Source organism: Heterocephalus glaber, unplaced genomic scaffold (assembly GCF_053883595.1).
Source record: "Heterocephalus glaber isolate CG9 unplaced genomic scaffold, H.glaber_assembly_v1.0 deba00001463, whole genome shotgun sequence".
Taxonomy (NCBI): Eukaryota; Metazoa; Chordata; class Mammalia; order Rodentia; family Bathyergidae; genus Heterocephalus; species Heterocephalus glaber.
The window spans coordinates 14,403,203-14,423,992 of NW_028258310.1; the positions used below are offsets into that span (position 1 = coordinate 14,403,203).

Below are 20,790 nucleotides of genomic sequence, written 5' to 3' on the forward strand. Positions count from 1 at the left end.
TGAAATCCACTTGATCTGCCAAGAGGATAGCTACTCCTGCTTTTTTTTTTGGTTCCTGTCACATAGAATGTGGTTTTCCACCTTTTAACTTTCAGTCTGTGAGGTTGTTTTTCAATTACATGTGTTTCTTGTATGCAGAATATTGTTGGATCTTGCTCTTGACCCATTCTGCCAATTTATTTCTTTTGATTGGTGAATTGAGATCATTAACATTGATGGTTATAACTGATATGTATTGAGTTATCATTGTCATGACTTTTTGTTTTCATTGGATTCTCCCCCTTTGTGCTTAATTTCTTGTTGTGCCCAATGGATCCATTCCGCTGGGCTTCCTGGGGGTATGATACTCATTGCCCTTTCCTAGTATATTGTCTAAAAGTTTTTGGAGTGCTAGTTTGGTATTCATGAAGTTCCTAAGGTGCTATTTGTCATGAAAGAATCTTATTTCTCCATCAATTTTGAAAGATAGTTTTGCAGGGTACATCAATCTGGGTTGGAAGCTGTTTTCCTTTAGTGCTTGGAATACATCACTCCAAGCTGTTCTTGCATTGAGAAGTCTGCTGTGATTCTGATGGGCTTTCCTTTATATGTGATTTGTTTCTTTTCTCTCACTGCTTGTAGAACTTTGTTCTTCTGTTGGGTTTCTGGAATTTTAACAATTATATGCCTATGTGTAGATTTTTTTTGATCAAGGCTAGTTGGAGTCCTATATGCCTCACTTATCTGTATGTCAAGTTCTTTTCCCCTGCTTGGGAAGTTTTCTGCCATTACTAATGTGAACAGTTTTTTTATGTCATCTGCACTCTCTCCTCTTTCTTCATTGACTCCAATCAGTCTTATGTTATTCTTCTTTGCATTGTCTAGCAGCTGCTGGATTGATTTCTTGTGGTCCCTTACCATTTTAAAGTAATTTTTCTTTTCCTGGTCACTCATTGCAATCTTATCTTCTATATCTGAAATTCTGGCCTCACATTAGCTCATTCTGCTGTGTAAACTTTCAATGGAGTTTTTAATCTCCTGGAAATCTGTTTACATCTCTTTTATGGATTCCATTTGTTTCCTATGTTGGGATTCCATCATGTTCCTCAGATCCTCTATTTTTTTTTAGTCTGTGTCCTCTCTAGATTTATTATTCATGTCTTGCACTGTGGGCATAATCACTGCTGTTATTTGAGAAATTATTTCTGATTAAATTTTTCCAGATCCTCTTTGGTTGCCAGTTCAGGGAGTCCACATGGTTAAGTATTAGATTGTACCATCTTGTTTCCCTTTGGGGTTGCTTTAGGTGATCTGGAAGTCTGATTTTGAGGCTTGTTTGCTTGTCTTCTCATTTCTTGGGAGTGGGGTGTGCTGCTGGCACCCACTTGGCTCACCTCCTTGCTGCTGGGTGGGGCTCTGGTCTTCTAGGCTGGGGGCAGTGGTATGGCAGCCTGAAAGGCTCAACTGTTTGGTTCTGGGGGCCTCTGCTTCTCTCTTGATTCCATTTCTAATATCACATTAGTATTCAACTCCAGTAATGAACTTGGAAAAGCAGGACAGTGCAGAGGAACTGAGAGGGAACTGCAAGCGTGTCCTTGGCCAGCCTTACAGGGAGCTCAGGGACTGAAACAGCTCAGCAGAGCTCCTGTGTTTGCTTCTTTTTAACAGGAATGTTCAACCACAATACAGTTTTAGGACAACACTGGTAGGTGCTTGCTATACAGTCACCCAGAGAGGCACTGGCCCTCTGGTATCTCATGAATCTTACAGTTTTAGGAGAGGAGACAGATATGTAAAGAAATAATTACAACCCAGCATGAAAAGCAGGGAAATAATTAAAACACAGTGTGACTTTAGTGGCTCTGACTTCAGGCTCAGTGTTATACCATTTTCCCTTTTGTTTCTCCAACCTGGGATGGTTATGACTTCCTGCAGTTATTAATCTTTGTATCCAAATCCTGTAATATATTCTGTATGTTTGAAATATCTAGAATGGCTTCTGTGTTCCTGATTGGATGCCAACTCATAGAAATGTTTGGAGCAGAGGAGGATCATGATCTGATTTTTTTTAGCAGGCCACTCTGGCTGCTGTTTTGAGAGAAGACACTATAGGCCAAGGGCGGACATGGAAGGCAACTAGGAGACTATTGCAATGGTGCTTGCATTGCTATTGCAATGTAGTAAAAAGCTGTTGAACTATACATATCTAGTATTTTGAACGTAGAACTATGGGGCTTGTATAGAGTTCTTTGCATGTGGAAATAATATTCATGATCCCCCTATATGCACACTGTACACACCTGAGTTCTTTCCTACTAGGAGAGCTATGTGTGTGCTAAAATGTTCTGTATCCAATTTGTAAACTACAAATATTTGCCAGTGGGATGGGGAGAACTGAGATAAGTTTAGGGCAAAGTTAGCCAATTGGTATTCCTAGGAATATGAGAATCCCTTTAGAGATAGAAACAAACACGAAGGTTTAAAAAATCATTACAATGATGCTGTAGTTAAATAATACTATGTCACGCCTATAATCCTAGTACTCAGAAGACTGTGGCAGGAGAATTGCCATTAGTTTGAGGTCAAACTGGCCTACATAGTGAGTTCAAGACCAATTTCAACTACATAGTGAAACCCTGTCTTAAAAAGATAAGCAAACAAATAAAAATAATACTATACCCTTTGAAAGCTCAAAAAATTTTTAAATCGAAGCATGTCTTTAAAAATGTAACATTAATCCATTCATTTATTCATCAAATAATTTCTGACTGGATTTCTACTATGTTCCAAATATTAGTACTAGGTCCTCAGAATACAAAGATGAAAAAAGACTTAGTGTTTATCATTAATGAGATTATAGTCTTGGGGCTTTAGTCAAATGAATTTGGCCTTACAATTTGAGGAAAACACTATTGCTAATCATTGGTACTTATTCTTGTGACTTTTGTTTCCTCTGCTTGGCTTTTGTTTAGCTGGGTTTGGTTTGGTGACTGTGTATAAAATATATTTATTTAACAAACACATATCAGCCTTATTGTGTGCAGGACCACATTTTAAACATTTCATACTTGCCAACTCCTTGAATCATCTCAACAATGAAATTAATTCAGCTCACTGATCACCTCTTAGTTCCATGTATTCTTTGGACACCAGACCCATCTGGACTGAACGGTAGGCACTTTCCATGAATCTGACAAATACTGGGTTTCATAGGCCACTGAAAAGTCAAACTGCACTGAAAATGGAACAGATATCTGGGGCTAATATTGCATGATAGTAATGAGAGAGCAAGGCTTGTTTTGTGGTCTGTGCTACCCACTAGAACCACTCAGAGGACTCCTCCTTCCTCCCTGCTCCCAGTCTTAGTGTACTCCTAATCTTTTTCTGTCAGCAGGCTGACTCATCCTTTTCCACCACCTGTAGCTCAGCCTCCAGGCCTATCTATACCTTATACACTAAGCCCTTCCTCCTTTCCCAGACCTGCCCTTCTTGGAAGACACTTGTGGTTTGAAATGGCGATGTATTCCTCTCCCTGTCTGTCTAGGAGATGTTGTGAGGAAAAAAAGAGTACTGAGACTTTAAACCTTTTGTTTCTAGACCAACCCTGTTTTTATTTTGGCTTCCAGGTAAGATATCCATTGAAGAGTGAGTTGCACATTTAAACATTTTTGAAAATAACATTTGGCATTAACTTTGTGATCTATAAATTACTTTCCAAATTAAACTGGCCCAAAGCTTCAATTAAGCTTAGGTCATAGAGAAGATGATGTTTTCTTACTCTAAGTCTTTCACAAATATGAGTTGCCCTGGTAATATATTCATTTAGATGAGTGCTGGTGACATTTCTTTAAAAAAAAAAACTCTGTGGTTCACTAGAGCTTATTCAGAGTGAACTTCATACTCAAAGTAAATCTGAAAGAAATGTTTGCAGTTGTTTTTATCACCTGTCTTCATTAGTTGCATTTCCTCATTTTCTAATTAAACACAGTAATTATAGAAAGTTCACATTCATGCAATTATGTGAGAGAGAAATGGAGTTATGTCAGTGTCAAAATTGTGGCATATAATTACTCCCTGTGTTAAAGAACATGTAAAATCCAGAGAAGAAAAGACCTGGAACCATAATGCAGTAGATCTTCCTCCTTGCTTAAAAGTCAGGGGAAGGTGGGGGACAGTTAAGTCAGGGTTTGACAAAACTAGAATCAGCCCTTATTTATTAACATCATGAGCGTCCTCTTTGTGCAAACCTCTTAGTATCAGTTTTATCTGGCTCCCTCTTTCCCATCAATGATTATTTCTCAGAAGATGGGGGCTATCACTTTACACTAAGGTATAAATGGCTTATAGATAATTGACCATGCCTGGTTTATTCAGGTTCAAAGTGTTACCTTTTTTGGAGGCCTCCTATGTGTCTGTTATGTACAAGACACAAACAGCCACAAAAATGAAAGAGACATTGCATCTTCCTTCAAAGATATCATAGATTCACAGGGAACCAGAGACTTAAATAAATATTTGCAAAATAAGTGACGGTCAAGAAAGGAAGATAGGACCTTTTTGTCAAGAAAGGAAGATAGGACCGGGGATTTAGCTCAGTGGTTTCGCCACCTGCTGTGCAAGTGAAAGGACCCGAGTTAGATCCCTGCCCCTCCCCCGAAAAAAAGAAAGGAAGAGAGTAGTTAACTCTTTTTGTTTTTTAAATGTTGGGTTCCCTCATCAGCTATAAGACTCATCCATTACTGTATCTCCAGCATCTCACCACATGTAGGGTTTCAATGAAGACGTGGTAATTTATTGTTTGTAGAGATATATTAGGTTTCACCTGCAGGGCTTTCTGTGTATTACTGTCTTATAAGTTGACACATTAGGAAAAGTTTACAAGTGAATAGCTTCTAAAATGGCTTCTAATGATCCCCACCTCCTGGATTTCCTCACCTTGTATAAATGCTTCCCCACCCTCAGTGTGGACTGGACCTAGTGATTTAGTTCTAACAGTAGAATACGGCAAAAATGATGTGATGTCACCTCTGAGATTAGGTAATAAAAGCCTACAACTCCTTCCACGGCTTTTGTTGCTTGCTCAGCTGATGAAGCCAGCTGCCTGTCATGAGGTACTTCCTGGAGAGATCTACAGGACAAGCAGCAGCAGGTAGCCTCCAGCCAGCAGCCAGGGGAGGAGCTGAAGTCTCAGTCCACAACCATCCAGGAACTGGGTCCTGCCAGTGACCACAGGAGTGAGTCTGGAAGGGACTCTTTCCCCAGTTGGGCTTAAGATGACTGCACCCTCAGCTGACATCTTAAATGAAGCCTGTGAGAGGCTTGGAATCCAAATACACTGACCAAGCCCTGCCCAGATCTCTGTTCTATGGGATGGTAAACTGTGAGATAATAAATACTTTGAGTCAGTAAGTTTTGGGATGATTTGTAGCATTGGAATAATAGCTTTCTGCATAGGGAGGAATATTCCCAATCAGTTGTTCTTTGCTTAATGCTTATCTTATTAAGCTCATGAATCTGATACCCAAAACTGAAAGCCAATTTTTCTTGAGGCCTTTAAACATCGACTACAAATTTATTAAGCAAGTCATTCTAAACAGTTAAACTAGCTGCAATTATATTTTTAGAATGGCTAATCCTTTTCAACATTTCAAAACACCAACTCACAAACATATAAAAACAAAAATTACAGAATTTATTACTATAGTTTCATTTAAATCTACTCTAAAGAGTCAATATCTTGGATTTGATGCTCTTCTTATTTCTGTGCTTGCCTTTCTATGCTTGTTTTGATATACCCTCAGGGTTTCAGTATTCTTATTTTCCCCTTTTGGGGTCATAAAATTCTTTACAGACCCAAAGAAAAGATTATCTTATCAGAACAGCTTAGACTGAAGGACTTGGTGTATTGACTGATTAATTCTTGGTCTGGCTTCTTCGTTTCTGCCAAGGTGATTCTAACCTAAACCACCTTTCCATAGTAAGCATTTCTATAGTTACATAATAGCCATCATGCCAGTGAAACTATTTCAGACCTTATCTTGTGCCTAGGGTTTAATTTTGTAACCTAATGTCTACCCCCTAATTTGTTTTTTTCAAATTATCACTTGGCCATTGTTACATAATTGATTTTTCTGTCATAATCAAATATTGATTTAGTCTCTTAGCATTAAAAACTGACATCTTGCTTCTTAGTGCTGAGATTTAATTTCCTTGGAATTGAAGGACTGAGTCAACTGAGGGAATGGGTAGTTAGCATTCTTTTGTAGGTCATTTGGTAATTAATTACTCTGGAAAACACTGAACCCCATTTCTGGCTGGTATTGTGAGTGTCCAAACTGAATAGCCCTGTCTGCTCTTGATACCTGGGACTATCTGGTTTAGTTTTTCTGGTGTTTTTATCTCCTAAACAGATAGTGAAAAGTAACTGACTATGTCTCATAAGAATAAAAAATTAATAGGAGAATATCTAACATTCCTAATTATTAAAATCAATAAAAAGTACACATGGTTTATTATACTCACCATTTTCTAGAACAGTGACTTTTGGGGCTGACTTCATACTAACTTTTCTATTTTGAGTCATTTGGAATTCAAAGACTTTCACAAGGTTCATCTTCTGAGCTGTGATGATGATTTTGATGCCCCAAATTATAGAGACATATCTTTTTTTTTTTTTTTTGGTAACAGGAATCGAACTCAGGTCCTTTCGCTTGCGAGGCAGGCGGCAGAACCACTGAGCTAAATCCCCAGCCTGAGACATATCATTTTTTTAAATAAAATAGTGGGCAAGACTAAACTGTGTAATTTCTTAGAATGTACATCAGAATGATAAAACTATAAAAGACAAGGGGGAGTTATCACTACAGGAGTGAATAAAAAGGGAAGGAAGTGTGATGGGAATGAAGCTTCATGGTAGGAACTACAAGAGTAGTTTTTTTTTTTTTTTGCTTTGGGTATACATTTGATTTCTCTGCTTTGTCACCAGATAGTAGGGGTTGTTTTTGTTAGCTCCCTTTTCCTTTACACACTGACCTTTTCATCCTTGAAAACATTCTTGCCACTGTATATGGCAACAAAAAGATGATGGAGAAAGGTTCTAAATTTTTTACATCCTGAATCATGAAATTAGCTATGCACCAAGGGATTCTGTTTATTTTCAGTAGAAAATAAATTTTAAAATTCAGGAGCAAGGGAGGGCAGTAGATTGTGCCCTGAACCAGAGTGCTATTAAAGTTGCTGCTGGGTCACTGAGAGCTGAAAAATATTTTTAAAGGTTATTATTTCACACTGATATTTTCAATTTAACTTATTAGCTGCTATTTCATACTTCTCATATTAAATAAGGTTTCATCAACTTATAAACTTTTCTCTAAATTGACAATTGGTGTTTTATTTTGTTTTTCATATAATGAAAGTCCTGGATGAAGCCAAGACATGCCTGATATCACAGTGCCCTCTTTGGGATAGCAATACCCAAACTTTTGTCATTCACATAATTCACAATATTTTTGCCATATTTTCCAAATTCATAATTTTGTACTACCTCTGTTATTGTTTTCTTCATATTTTGGAGCTCAAAATCTTAATCTTTGTCACTAGTGAAAGCTGCACTGGGAAATGTGGCTTGGGTACTGACTGGACACTTATGGGCTTCCTAAGAGTAGACCCCAGTTTGGCAGACATTTCCGGCAGCAGGCCTTCCCTACAGTGTGGCCCCATTAATTTCAGAAACAGGAATACTGCAGACATAGTCCTCCCTGAAGGAGTCAGATTCCAAATAGGCTAGCAGGGAACGATGGAGTGACCATACCTAGTTTCCCCTTAAAACTCATCAATTGGGCATGAATGAGTAAGTGAGAAGCCAGGAGCAACAGACATTAAGCTAATGGATGTTTCTGTAATTAAAACACAAAATCAGGGGAAATACTACTAATAATACATGTTTGTCCCTGTGTAGAGAATTGTCTCTAAAACACATGGGCTAAGAATGTGAGTAGAGTATCTTTTCCAGAAATAATTGGCCTATGGTTATAGAAGAATGTGTTAAAAGTCTAGTTAAGGAAAAAACACAAGGCATCTATACTCATTTCTTTCAAGTCATGTTTGATGTCACTTCCTCAGGAATCCTTCCCTGGGCACACACCCAAACAAAATTAGATACTTCTTTTATCCTCTCTCAACACTCCCTTTACTTTTCATCCAAGGTGAAATATGTAATTTGTATTTACATTGTGTCAATTTATTTAGTATCAGTTTCACTCAGTAAAAGGTAAGCTCTTTGGATTTGTTTTGTTCATTGTTTCTTCAGAATCTAGAAAGATGCTTTCTGAGTTCCTTTTCTTGTTGCTGAGACAAAATACACAACACCCAAAGTTAAAGGAGGAAAGGTGTATTTCAGCTTACAGTTTGTAGAGGATTCAGTTCATAGTTGGCTGGCCCCAAGGCAGGGTGGGACAAGAGAGGGTCATCACAGAGGAGAAACGGTTCATGGTGGGCAGAAGGCAGCAAAAGCAGTGAAGTAGCAAAGAAGCAGCAAGTGAAAAGCGGTAAGCAGCAACTCTCTTCTTGTCCCTTATATCCTATCCAGGCTGTCCACCCTTTGGGTGTGTAGCACTCACATCCCAGGACTATGCAGCCTTAATCCTAACATCACACCTTGAATCAATCTCAGCATCACATCCTTGATCCCAGCATCACATATCCTAGATCCAGCCACCTCCGAAAAGCTCCACCTGTGACTGACTGCATGAGGCTTTGGGGGGACATCTAGACACAAGCCATAACAGATTGCTACAGAAGGCAGGCTATCAAAATTTATTTATTAAAAGAAGCAGCTATATATTTTGATATTTACTAAAATTATTTCTTTCTCTCTCTCTCATCTCCCTCTCCCCTGCCTTTCCTCCCTCTCTTTCTCTCCTTATTGATTTTAAGATAAAGACATGGAGCATGTGATGGTTAATTTTATGTATCAATTTGTTTGGGTTAATGTACACCCAGATAGATGGTTAAAAATTATTTCTGGCAGTGTACTTGAAGGTGTTTCTGGAAAAGCTCAGCATTTGAATCAGTGGACTGAGTAAAGAAGATCTCTAACCAAAATATCATCCAATCTGTTGAGGGCCCAAAGAGAACAAAAAGGCAAAGAAGAATCAATTCTGCTTCTCCCCTGGAGCTGGATATCCATCAACTCCTGCCTTTGAATGTCAGAACTCAGGTTCCCACCTTCAGACTTCAGCACTTAGACCAGAGCACTCCCTGGTCCTCAGGCATTTGACCTGGGATGGAGAGCTATGTCATCAGGAATCCTGGCTCCAGGACTTTGGGTCAGGAATAAATTATGACACTGCCTTTCCTGGTTCTCTGGATTGTAGATGGCAGATCAACTTCTCACCTCCATAACCATGTTAGCCCATCCTATAATGAATCTTCTTTTATATCTCTATATATACCCTATTGGTTCTGGTTTCTCTAATACAGATTCAAATATTAAGGGTGTTGGCTCAAAGATACATGGCTTGTTATGTCTAGGTTAACAAGTAGATACATTTTAGTAAGACAGTAACAGGTAAGAGACTGAACTAATAAAATAGATTATCAAAAGCTTCTACAATAAACTACATTGCAGCAAATTGAAAAAACACATTTCCAAGAATTTAGAAATCAATGTAATACATTAAGGTTTTATGAAAAACTAAGGAAAACTGTATTTTTCATTTTCTTATCCTGTCCAAAAGATGAAACACTCTTGTTATAAACTAGCTTAGATAAGTCTTGTTAGTTGAAACATGAGGCTAAGATTTTATTTTTGTTGGTCATTAGCTGTTTGACTACTGAGAATTTTCATCTTAAATAGACTTTTTTATATGCATCTGAATAACTCTGTTTTGCCTCAGTTTCTTCACCTGTAAACCTAGTAACAACAATACCTGGATATTGTGGTGAGGATTCAATAAATTAATACATGCAAATTACTCTAATCAACTAAGCAGCGCTGCACACATATTAAATGCCCAGTAAATGTTAGCTACTATTATTAAGAGGTTGTATTAGTGTCTTATGTCCTGTATTTAAATAGCAGCTCCCCTACTCAGACATTTATTTATATGGTATCTTGTCTGAATTCCACAGAGGAGTCAGCACTTAAATTTTTGTTGTGTGCTAGAGATACAAGGAAATACTAAATCTAGTCCATTGAGAAATTTACAATCTAATTCCAATGGAATACTTTTTCATCCTATGGCTTGATTGTGGAGAACATATAGGGCAGTAAAAATAGTGTGATATTTAGAACTGGCTGGTCCAGGGTTCCTACAGTGTTCACTGAAAGCCCAGCCTTTTTCCAATTATTGGCTTCTCTTATTGGGACTGTGTCTATTATGGTTTGTATCTTAAATATCTCTCAAAAGCCATGTGTTAAAGTCTTGATTACTAGCTTATGCTGTGATTGGGAGGTGGTGGAACCTTTAGAAGGTGGAGCTCTAGTGGAAATAATTTAGGTCATTGGGGATGTGCCCTTGAAGATGTAGTGAGAGCCCAACCTTTCCTGTGAATCCTAGAAATACTTATCTCAAGAACTAGCACTACCAGATTTTTTCCCCTTGTTTAATTGCCCTCTCTTTTGTTAACTCCATCTAGTCTTAGGACTGCTAGAGGGGAAGTCCACATTGGCCTTTTCTTCTGGAGTTTCCTTAGATTAATCACAAGCTGTGACACTCATTCCAAAGTCATGGGCATCTTTTGGCTCATTGACATCATACGTTGTGGTAGATGAATCAACTTTTAGTATTTGTGCCCAGAAAATTGACATGTAGGGTTCTTCTTTATTCCAGATCTGAAGTTAGGGAAGCAGCTGTTAATGGACTAATGAGCATCTTAGGGGTACTAAGAATGATCTCCTCACCTTTTAAAAGTTGCTTAATGGGTTGCCCAAGGTAATTCTGAGAATATTAATAGAATGTTACTTCATGCAGAAACCATAGGCTGGCCTAGTCTCTCGGTCTCCATATAGCACAACAATGGAAACAACTATAGTAAGGAAAAGCAAGACTCTCATATAAAGATAATATTAGGGTTCAAATTACATATAAAAATTTGCTACATTCTTGGAATTAACCCTTCAACTTTCACATCCAGCATCTGTTTTATCTCACCTCTAACTAAGAGATGGTCCATGAGTTAGGGATAGGTTCAGGGTAGCCTTGTTCACACAACCAATGCATAATTATCACACACAATAGTCACTCAAGGTGTTGAGAGCTAAAGTAAAACCAGAAACCATTTCATTCTAAGACATCACAGCTATGGCAACTAAAAATGGTCTTTTGCTAAGATCAATCTGCTTGGGGGAGCTGACGTAGGTGGGAATAAATAGTTGCATGTGGATTATCTTGAGATTACCATTTTAGGAAAAGGAATTTTTTCCCTCAATGGGGAAAGGATTACTCAAAGTCTTTACAAGAATCTGCTATTTCTAGAGGTAATTTGTTCAGTATCAACACTTACTTTTTAAATTTTAGTTCCTCATGATTTTATATGTCATCAACATTTTTTTGACTGACTTAGCCTTTCCTTAGAAAAAGCAGTGCCTTTAATCAGAAATTTTGTGTGTTCTGGCTTCAAATTATTTCAGTTTTCTTGCACCTTGCATTTATTAGATTATACCTTTGCAGACAAAAATTTGGGGCGACCAGATTCTTCTTTTGGAAGAGTAAATTAGCCTCTCCATGCTTCAGTTTACTCACCTGTGAACTGTGGATAAGAATGGTAGTAAAGTGGCAGTGCTACACCCACATCTCCTCTTCCAGGCCAGTGCTCCTTACCTGCCTCAAAGCTGTGCTGCTTACTGAGACCTGTCATCAATCACAGGGAACTTGGCCACCCAGTCCCCTTGCTTTCATGGGGACCATGCAGTTCCAGAGCTTCCCACAGGATTGGCTGAGGCCTTGGATGAAAACAAAATTTGGGAGCAGATTATATCTCTGTCCAATCCTGTATTTCTTTACTTCCCCATTGATGTATCTCCTCATGGATCTCTGCATGTAAATCCCACGACTCACAGTCTGTTTTCATGGAGTTCAGTCTAAGGTAAATATCTCTTCAGACTGTTTCAAAGACAGAGCATATGTGAAGCCTTATGGCAGCACCTACATTTGGAAACAGACTTATCGTTTGATATCTGTCATTATTCTTGGGTGGTAATTCATGGACTAATAATATTCCCATTTCAGTCAATCTTATTAATCAGTCCTTTGAGGAAAAAGAGTGTAACAACTAGCCAAAGTCATTGTCACAAGATAATTGCTTATTATTCCTCTGCCCTGGGTCTCTTCATAGTTGCCTCCTGTGCTCCTTCCCTTGCCCCACCAGTTTGCCCTCTAGGACTTTACTTCCTTCCCTGATGAAAAATGTGGAGGGACTGAGGGTACAGCTCAGCAGTAGAGTGTTTTCCTAGCATACATAAAGTCCTGGGTGCCATGCCTAACACTGACGCCCGCGCGCGCACACACACACACACACACACACACACAGACACACACACAAAGGAAAGGGAAAGAACTTGTTAAAATCATTTTAATAGACTGAGCTGTAGCTCAGTGGCAGAGTAAGGGTTTAGCATGAATGAGTCTCTGTGCTTTCGGTTTTGTCATTATCATCTGTGAAATGATCACAACTGCCCTTCAGTAATTTCTGGCCTTCAATCTGATGTGAGGTCAGTCTTTTAAAATTGGTCTTTCCAGACCAAAAGCATCTTAAATAGATGCTTTTAAAATACATGCCATTAATTGCTACTGCTTTTACCAAGAAAACGTCCCCTTTTGTACTTACAGTAAGAGGTGAATTGGCCTTAAAAGATGCAATTTACCAAGGCAAAAAAACTGGACTAAATTTGTTATTGGGTTTTTAAATAAGATGAAAACAGAATTGAAAATAAAAATGAAAAAGACAGCTCAATTTTCAAAGGTTTTAGGAGCTGGACTGATTTGGAGATGGAAAACAACTGGAAATAAAGAACTTTTTCTTTTCTTTTTTTTGACATATAAATTTACACCAGCTAATTTTTCTTACATGTCATTTTAGGTAGGAGTCTCAGGTCAAAGAAACAGAAAATGCTAGTTAAACACCAAAGGAGATTTACTGGAAAGATTCTGGTGAAGCTCAGAGAATCCAAAAGGGGCTGCAAGAAACAGGGTAATGCGTGGAATCTGGGGGCTAGAACTGGGGATCCGGAGGTGCCAGTGTCTTTCTTCATTATTCATCTCTGCCCATTTATGTCTAGTGTTAAGGAGTTAAATTGTGTTCTCCAAGAAGACATTGGAGTCCTAACTTCAACATGGCTCCCATGTGTCGGCACAATAATAAAATTTGTGTCTTTTTTCTCCTGTTAATTTTTCTATTGTCAGTTCATGTCAGAAGACTCAATTTAAACCTTCAGAGGGAAAATTTGAACTTCCCTGTCAGATCAGGTTTCCTCCTTGATCAAAACTCTCAATAGCTTTTCATCTCACACAAAGTCAACTAGAAGATTCTGTGGTATGGAGATACCTCAAAGAACTAGGTTTAGAGGTCCCATTTGACCCAGCTATTCCCCTGCTGGGTATCTTCCCAAAAGAATTTAAAGAATCATACCACAGTGATATATGTGCACCCATGTTCATAGCGGCACAGTTTGTAATAGCTAAAGCTTGGAAGCAGCCCAAGTGCCCATCAACTGGAGACTGGATAAAGAAGATGTGGGTTTTTTTTTTTTTAATAAGATGGAGTAATACTCAGCCATAAAGAATGAAAAACTGGAGTCATTTATAGCTAAATGGATTCATATCAAGGCCATACTCTTAAGTGAAATAAATAGGACATACATGTGTAACTACCGAATAGTTTCTCTAGTGTGAGAAACTGATAGTGTAAACAAGAGTTAAAATGATTAAAATGAATAATTGATTATTTGAAATAGGAAAAGAGGTCCAAAGACGAAGGAGTGAAGGGAGGGGAAGGGGAAAGGAAAAGAGGAAAAGGAAAAGCTATGAAAAAAGAAAAAAAAATAGAAATGAAATCTATGTAAATAGGGAAGGGTGGAGGAGGTGAACGCCACACAGGAAATGGGGAAAAAAACAAGAACAAAGATATATTATGCACAGGTACAAACACCCAATGATAAATGTAAACGAACTGTATACCTAAAGTGTACGAATAAAATGTACCAATAAAATTAATTAAGAAAAAAAAACTAGAAGATTCTATGTGACCTGCATTTTTATTTTCTAACTTTATCTCATAGTACTTTGCTCCAGCCACACTGGCTTCTTCACAGTTTTCAAACACACCAGGAACATGTGTGTCTCAGGATGTCTGAACTTGCAATTCCCTCCCACCAAAATAATCAGGTCCCAATACAGGCATGACTTGTTCTCACTCTTCTTTCAACTTTTCTACTTAAGTGTCACTTTTTGTTTTCTTTTCTAAAATTTTAACACACTCTCTCTCCCCATTGGCCCATCACCAATTATTATCCTTCATCCTCTTTATTTTTTTTCTCCTCAGCACCAATACTTACTTATCATGTTAGGTATTTATGTACTTATTTTCCTGGCAATTGGAATTTGACAGGCCTTTTTAGGTCTCTATGACATGTTGGATGGTTTGATGACCAGCTGGTTCCTTGCCCTAAAGTATTTCCTCTCTGCTGAACTGAAACTCTTGAACTTCCTTTGAGTTTATGATCAATCTCTTCCTTAAGTGGGAGAAGTTGGGTTCAATGATGCCACGGGTCTGACACATTCTTATTAAAATTGTTCCGAGGTTCTGCTTTTCTCTCTGTCAATTCCCATTTAGTACCCTGATTCCAGGAACTATATTCTTGTTGCTTGCCCTGCTAGAGGATCTAGCCAATGTCTGAAATTTCGGCTTGCAAGAAGGATATTTAGTGATAATCTCAGCTCCTTCAGTCTTTTTGTTGATAGAGAGACTCAGGTACAGTAGGGTCAGGAAGGGTACAGTCCAAGGCCATTCCCTACATTAAGTGCATTTATAACCTTATTAAGTGTGCACTATGTGCCAGCTATTATATTAAGTACTGCATAGAAAAGAATGACTAACACATAGTTCTTTCCAGTCTGGAGACCCACGCAGTCTTGATAAAGAAGTTCAATAATGGCTGGATCTATGGTGCACACCTGTGATCATAGTTACTCAGGAGGCTGAAGCAAGAGGATTCTAAGATTGAGGCCAGTCTGGGCAACTTAGTGATACTGCTTCTCAAACCAAAAATAAAACCAAACAAAAAGGGCTGAGGAGGTAGCTCAGAGATCCTGGATTCAATCCCCAGTACTACACACACACACACACACACACACACACACACACACACACACACACTAAGAGAGATGGTCAGGATGGTCATAAGAAAGAACTGAATCATCAGAAAGGTGAAAAAAATGGAAAGAGGAGAGGGAACGGATTCTCTGTCTGCTTATATATCCCAGATTTATAAGTACGAATCATTCATTCATTCAACTAAAATGTATTGGATGTTTACTATGTTCAAATCATTGTGCCTCTCTTTGAAGATGCAAAAGATATCTGAGATCTTACAAAAGCTCTTTGGTAAGATATTTGATATTTTAAGGAGCAAGTAAGGTCATGAGATCCTAACGCTGACCAGCAAATTTCAAAATTCAAGTCCCTGACCAGTTAAATCACACAATTGCAAAACAAAGCAAATTGGTCTCGGAGTTTCTACCCTCTCCCTCACAAGAGTGAGTAAGATTACTATTTTACAAACAGGCTGTGATTCTAAATCATGAGATTACAGGCCTCATGTTGTTAAGCCTTGCCTGCATTTTTACCTTAGTCTTGCTTCTAATCTCTTTCTCTTCTTTTATTTCTCTAGTTTTTCCTCTTATTCTTTTTATTTTCCTCCCCTGAGGGTAAAATTGCTCTATTGAGGGGATATTTATTGTATATAATTTTCTGATTTGTTTCAGATTTTGTTATATAACTATAAATCTTTTACTTATGGTTAAAGGGAACAAATTAACAGTTACCATAGTTTGTCATTTTCTAGACTGTGGTTGATGTTATTATTATGGATTGTACTACTTTAGCCAAGGTGACACAGTTGTTGTGATCAATTTTTCTTCCTTGTATGCCAATAAGGAGATTGTCTGGGGGTCATAAACTATACCATAGTCCAGTACTAAAGAACTGGGTGCAAGTCCAAACAGGCCTCTTGTCCCTAATAAACTGAAGAGGCAGGATCTTGGGGCAGTATTGTCACCCCACCCTAATCTTACTGCAGGCTTGCTGGGATCAACCAGCATGATCTGGGCTCTCCTTTGTCTATCAGTTACAGCAGAGACACGCTCTGAATTGGACACTACCACAAATTGTAGATACCAGAAGATAACCACAGGCTTGAAATCACAGAGAAATCTCTCTCTTTTTTTATTCATTTGATTTTTTCTTTCTTGATTGTTTTTTGTTTTTTCAAGAGTGTGAACTTTGTTTTTAGTTTTGTTGTTTTGTCTGTCTTATTTTTGTTTTTTTTTTCTTTCCCTCCTGGCTTCACCAGTTTCCAGAAGCTTGGCTAATCTTCCTGTGGCTGTTAGCCTGGCACCTGAAGAAATTCATGACAAACAAACCAGCACTCCAGAAAAGTTCTGAAAGATATTCTAGAAGAAGATAACAAAGGGGCTGGGGATTTAGCTCAGTGGTTCCAGTGCCTACCTTGAAAGCGCAAGGTCTCAAGTTTGATCCCTGGTACAAAAAAAAAAAAGTAACGAAGACAACAGTTCCACAAATCCCAATAAATTGAATCCACCAGGCAAGACAAGCAATTATTATTATTATTATTATTTTTTTTTTTTGGTATCGGGGATTGAATTCAGGACCTTGTGCTTGCATACAAGCAATACATGTAACTCAAAAAGAAATTCATAGACTGAAAGTTAAAGGATGAAAAACAATACTTTGTGTGACAGGAATGTAGAAAAAAGCAGGGGTAGTGCACCGGACCATAATATTGATTATGCCTAAAGCAGGCATAAAGAGTTATGTCCACAATTGATGTTGATGCTGAGTCTGCTTGTGCTCTTTTTGACTTTTTGGGGGGGTGGGGAGCAGCACTGGGGATTGAACCCAGGGCCTTACATGTGCTAGGCAAGAGCTCTACCACTGAGCTACATCCCCAACCCTATTTACTTATTTAATTATTAAAAATTAACTTTATTGGTACATTTAAGGTATACAATATAATGACATTCATCACTGGAAATTTGCACCTTTACAAAATCCATTTTGGTTCTTATTTTTTCCCCATTCCCCTGCCCTCCCTTTAACCCTTCCACCCCTCCCTATCTACAAAGAATTTGTTTCCATTTTTTCCCTTTCTCATATTAATTCCATTCCCTTCTTTCCTTTCCCCTACCCCTCCCACTTCCCCCTCTCCTTTGCACATTTTCTTCCTATTTCACATTATCCATTATATCTTTTAGTCCTTATTTATACTTTCAGTTTCTCACACCACAGAAACTATTCCGTATTTACACATGTGTGTCCTATTTATTTCTCTTAAGAGTATCGCCTCAATGTGCATCCATTTAGCTATAAATGTCTCTAGTTTCTCGTTCTTTATGGTTGAGTAATATTCCATGTTATAAAAAAACCCCACATTTTCTTTATCCAGTCTCCTTGTTAAGCAATTGGGTTGCTTCCGAGTTTTAGCTATCACGAATTGTGCTACTGTGATTTTGAGACAAGTTTTCTCTAAATTGTCCAGTCTGACCTTGAACTTGAGATCCTCCCACTTAAACCTCCCAAGTAGCAGGAATTACAGGCATGCACCAGGGTGCCTGGCACTGAGCCTGCTTTTATAGACTTTTAATTTCATTAATATTTCTCAACACACCAAAAATGACTCTGAAGGAGGGATCATTCTCTGATACTCAACAATACCATAAATTCTTACAGGCAAATCCCTTTCTTTTGTAGGCCTGGGCAGGCTCCCAGGGAGCCTGATTTTCCTGTAAGGAAAGGTTGGTGATATAATGGAGTTGGTTTATATATACATTTGACATATGTAGGGGTTTGGCACTTGATCCTTCACTCCAATCCTCACTCAGTATTTCAGAGAAATGCTGCCTATAGGTTTAGTAAAGTGAAGATTAAAAATTAACTATTAGATTTAGCAACTTAGTCATTGGTGACCTTGACTAAGTAGTTCAGTGGAAAGGTAGGGACCAAAACTGATTGGAATGGGTTCAAAAGATTATAGGGCACACTTCTGAGGAGCAAAAATGGAGCAGATGGAGGAAGACATTTTTTTTTCCTATATGAAAGAAATCACATTTTTTGGGTTTTTTTTTTTGACACTGGGGATCGAACTCTGGACCTTGTGCTTTTGAAGCAGGTGGTGGAACCACTGAGCTAAATCCCCAGCCCTATTACATTGTATTTATGTGCTGGTTGGAACAGTCCAGTAGAAGCAAATGCTGATTGGCCAGGGATTTAGCTCAGTGGTTCCAGTGCCAGGTCCCAAGTTCAGTCCCCCGTACCAAAAAGAAAAAAAAAATGCTGACGATACAAGAAAGAGGGGGGATATTGTTAGAGATGTCCTTGAATAAGAAAAGATAGAAACTTCTAGTGATGTGCTTGAGCTGGCTCTTAAATACAGCTATTACTATGTATTAAATTATATAAATGTATAATGAATAAATTATACTTTAGAAGGCAGTAAATATTCAAAACTCAATCTATTGTAATTATTTTGCTACATGTTTTCATACCAGAATTCTTATGGTTTTTTTACTGTCCATAGCATGTGAACAGTGGAAATACTATATAATCTGCTCCTGAGCTTCTATTTCCAGCTACATAGTGACATCACATTGGCTGCTTGAAACATGGTAGGAGTATTTGCACCCTAATAATTAGAAACTCTTAGAAATTGAGGCTTTGCTTTGAAGTGTGCAAAGGAGAGGTGTTTGTTAAGCATTTGTCAGTTCACCTCTGGATTGGGTAGGCAAGTGGAGAGATGTCCCTAGCTAAGCGCTGACAGTTCCTTAAGAGGAACAGAAGGGGAGGCAGGGTGTTGCACTGGTAATGAAGAAATGTTTTCTAGTTATTAAGTGAAAAAGGAAGCAAAGTAATCACCAGAGAATAAGGCTGAGAAAGGAGGTATTGAAGTTCTGAGGTGAGAACAGTGTGGGGAGCATAGGTGGATAAGAGAAATTTAGTATTTTAGTAGAGCAGTGGTCTGGCACCATTAAAGGGCCCCTTGAGGTTAGTGGTTAGGAATTTAAGAAGAGGCCTGTCAGGATGAGTATGTATTTTCCTGCAGTCTTTTTCTGTTGCTTGGATGACCATTAGGAGGAGACTTATCCAAGGCTAGGGTTTTGTCAGACCTCTCTGACTCTGCATGGCAAGGGCTAAAGTAGCAGTCAGCATCTCAGAGACCATCATCTGTGTTCAGGCTAGCTCCAACCATGTCCCATGCCCGTTGTCCTCTTTACTTTAGTGGGTACTAAATCATCTGGATTATTTATTCTACGTGGTGGCAGGGATCCTGTTAAAGTCACTGCCGAATCCACAGTGCCTACCACAGTGCTTGACAAATAGTAGGTGCTCAGAAACGTGTTGAATAATTTATTGAAAAATGGATCAATTTGCTCATTTAGTAACTTCTTTAGTTGGAGTAAAGAATACTTAAAATTCTTTTTGTATTCTTTTGCTCCTTGCTCCTTGGTGTTTAATCTTTAGTGAGCAAAGAACTTCCCTACAGAGTTGGAAAGCCAAGTTCTTTAATTCCTAGACACTCCTGGGCTGGGAGCAGACGCATTTTCACTGTAACAAAGGGCCAACCCCCAAGCCCTAGGCAGCTGTCTTGGTCCTGTGAGCAATGCAGTTGCTAGCTTGTCACGCTAGACTAAGCAACACTGAAGAGGTCATATTACCACCTTAAAGTTTCAGGGTTGTAGTTATCACATTTTAAAATTTAGTGCTGTCAGCACCAGAGTAGGCTTACTTTGAGACGGAAAAGCACAACCCGAAGTCCAAGGCCTCCAAGGCGTGGTCCAAGCCTCCAAGGCGTGGTGGACCGGGGCTGGCTCTCAGGCCCGGGAAACCTCACAGGCTTGGCCGGGGAGGGGACCAACCGCTCCCGGGGCGGAGCTCTGGGGCAGTGGCAACTCCGGCTACGCCCTGCAGTGGGCGTCGCCTTCTGTCTGTTTCTTGGAGAGGACAATAAAGTTTCTAAAGTTTGAAAACGGAGCAGAAAAGCCCGCGCCCCCTCAGTGGCCGGGCTGTGGACTCCCGCGGCCCTGGAGCAGGCCCGGAGCTCACGCAGGTGCGGTCGCCGCGGAATGGGCGTCACGGTGGACGTGCGCCAGGTGTACCAGTACCCCTTCGAGCAAGTGGTCTCCAGCTTCCTCCGAAAGGTATCCCCCTCTCTGGCCTGGCCTGCTCCTGTCACCCCTCTGCTCTGCCTGTGCGGAAATCCGGACCCGCTGCTACTCCCGGGCTGTGCGGGGCTGGGGACCGCGTTTCCTCGAAGGCCGCCTTCAAGAATGAGGGAGCGGCGCCGCGCGGGATTCGCGCGCACACTTCGCCCCCAGGAAGGGAGAGGCGCTGGCAGACCCCATTTGGGGCTGCAGGTGACTGACGAGTGAGCCTTTGCAGTTCATCGGTGACCCCTGAAAGCGAGGAAAAGTTGTCTACCCACCAGCCAGTTCACACAGCGCCTCTTTCTACTGCCTCCGCACTTTCTCTGTCCCTGAGCAGCCTCGGGACACTGGCCAGGTTCAGTACCCTCCTTGT

General features: G+C 39.4%; 2 protein-coding genes across 4 annotated transcripts in view; one reads left to right on the forward strand and one right to left on the reverse strand.

Annotated features, from left to right (window-relative positions):
- Nucleotides 1-20,163, reverse strand: part of Sh3rf2 (SH3 domain containing ring finger 2) — a 220,453-nt gene extending 200,290 nt beyond the window's left edge. For both annotated transcript variants that reach the window (XM_087180439.1, XM_021266102.2), the window contains exons 1-2: nucleotides 20,000-20,163; nucleotides 11,802-11,923 (exon numbers count right to left, since the gene is read on the reverse strand). The gene's annotated coding sequence lies outside the window, so the exon portion shown is untranslated. The remainder of the gene's footprint in view (nucleotides 1-11,801; nucleotides 11,924-19,999) is intronic.
- Nucleotides 20,164-20,218: 55 nt separating this feature from the next.
- The window catches only part of Prelid2 (PRELI domain containing 2), a 104,283-nt gene continuing 103,711 nt past the window's right edge, over nucleotides 20,219-20,790 (forward strand). For both annotated transcript variants that reach the window (XR_002398142.2, XM_004854341.3), the window contains exon 1: nucleotides 20,219-20,411. Coding sequence is in view for 1 of the 2 variants with exons in the window: in XM_004854341.3 (XP_004854398.1) it covers nucleotides 20,337-20,411 (75 nt within the window). In the remaining variant the exon portion in view is untranslated. The remainder of the gene's footprint in view (nucleotides 20,412-20,790) is intronic.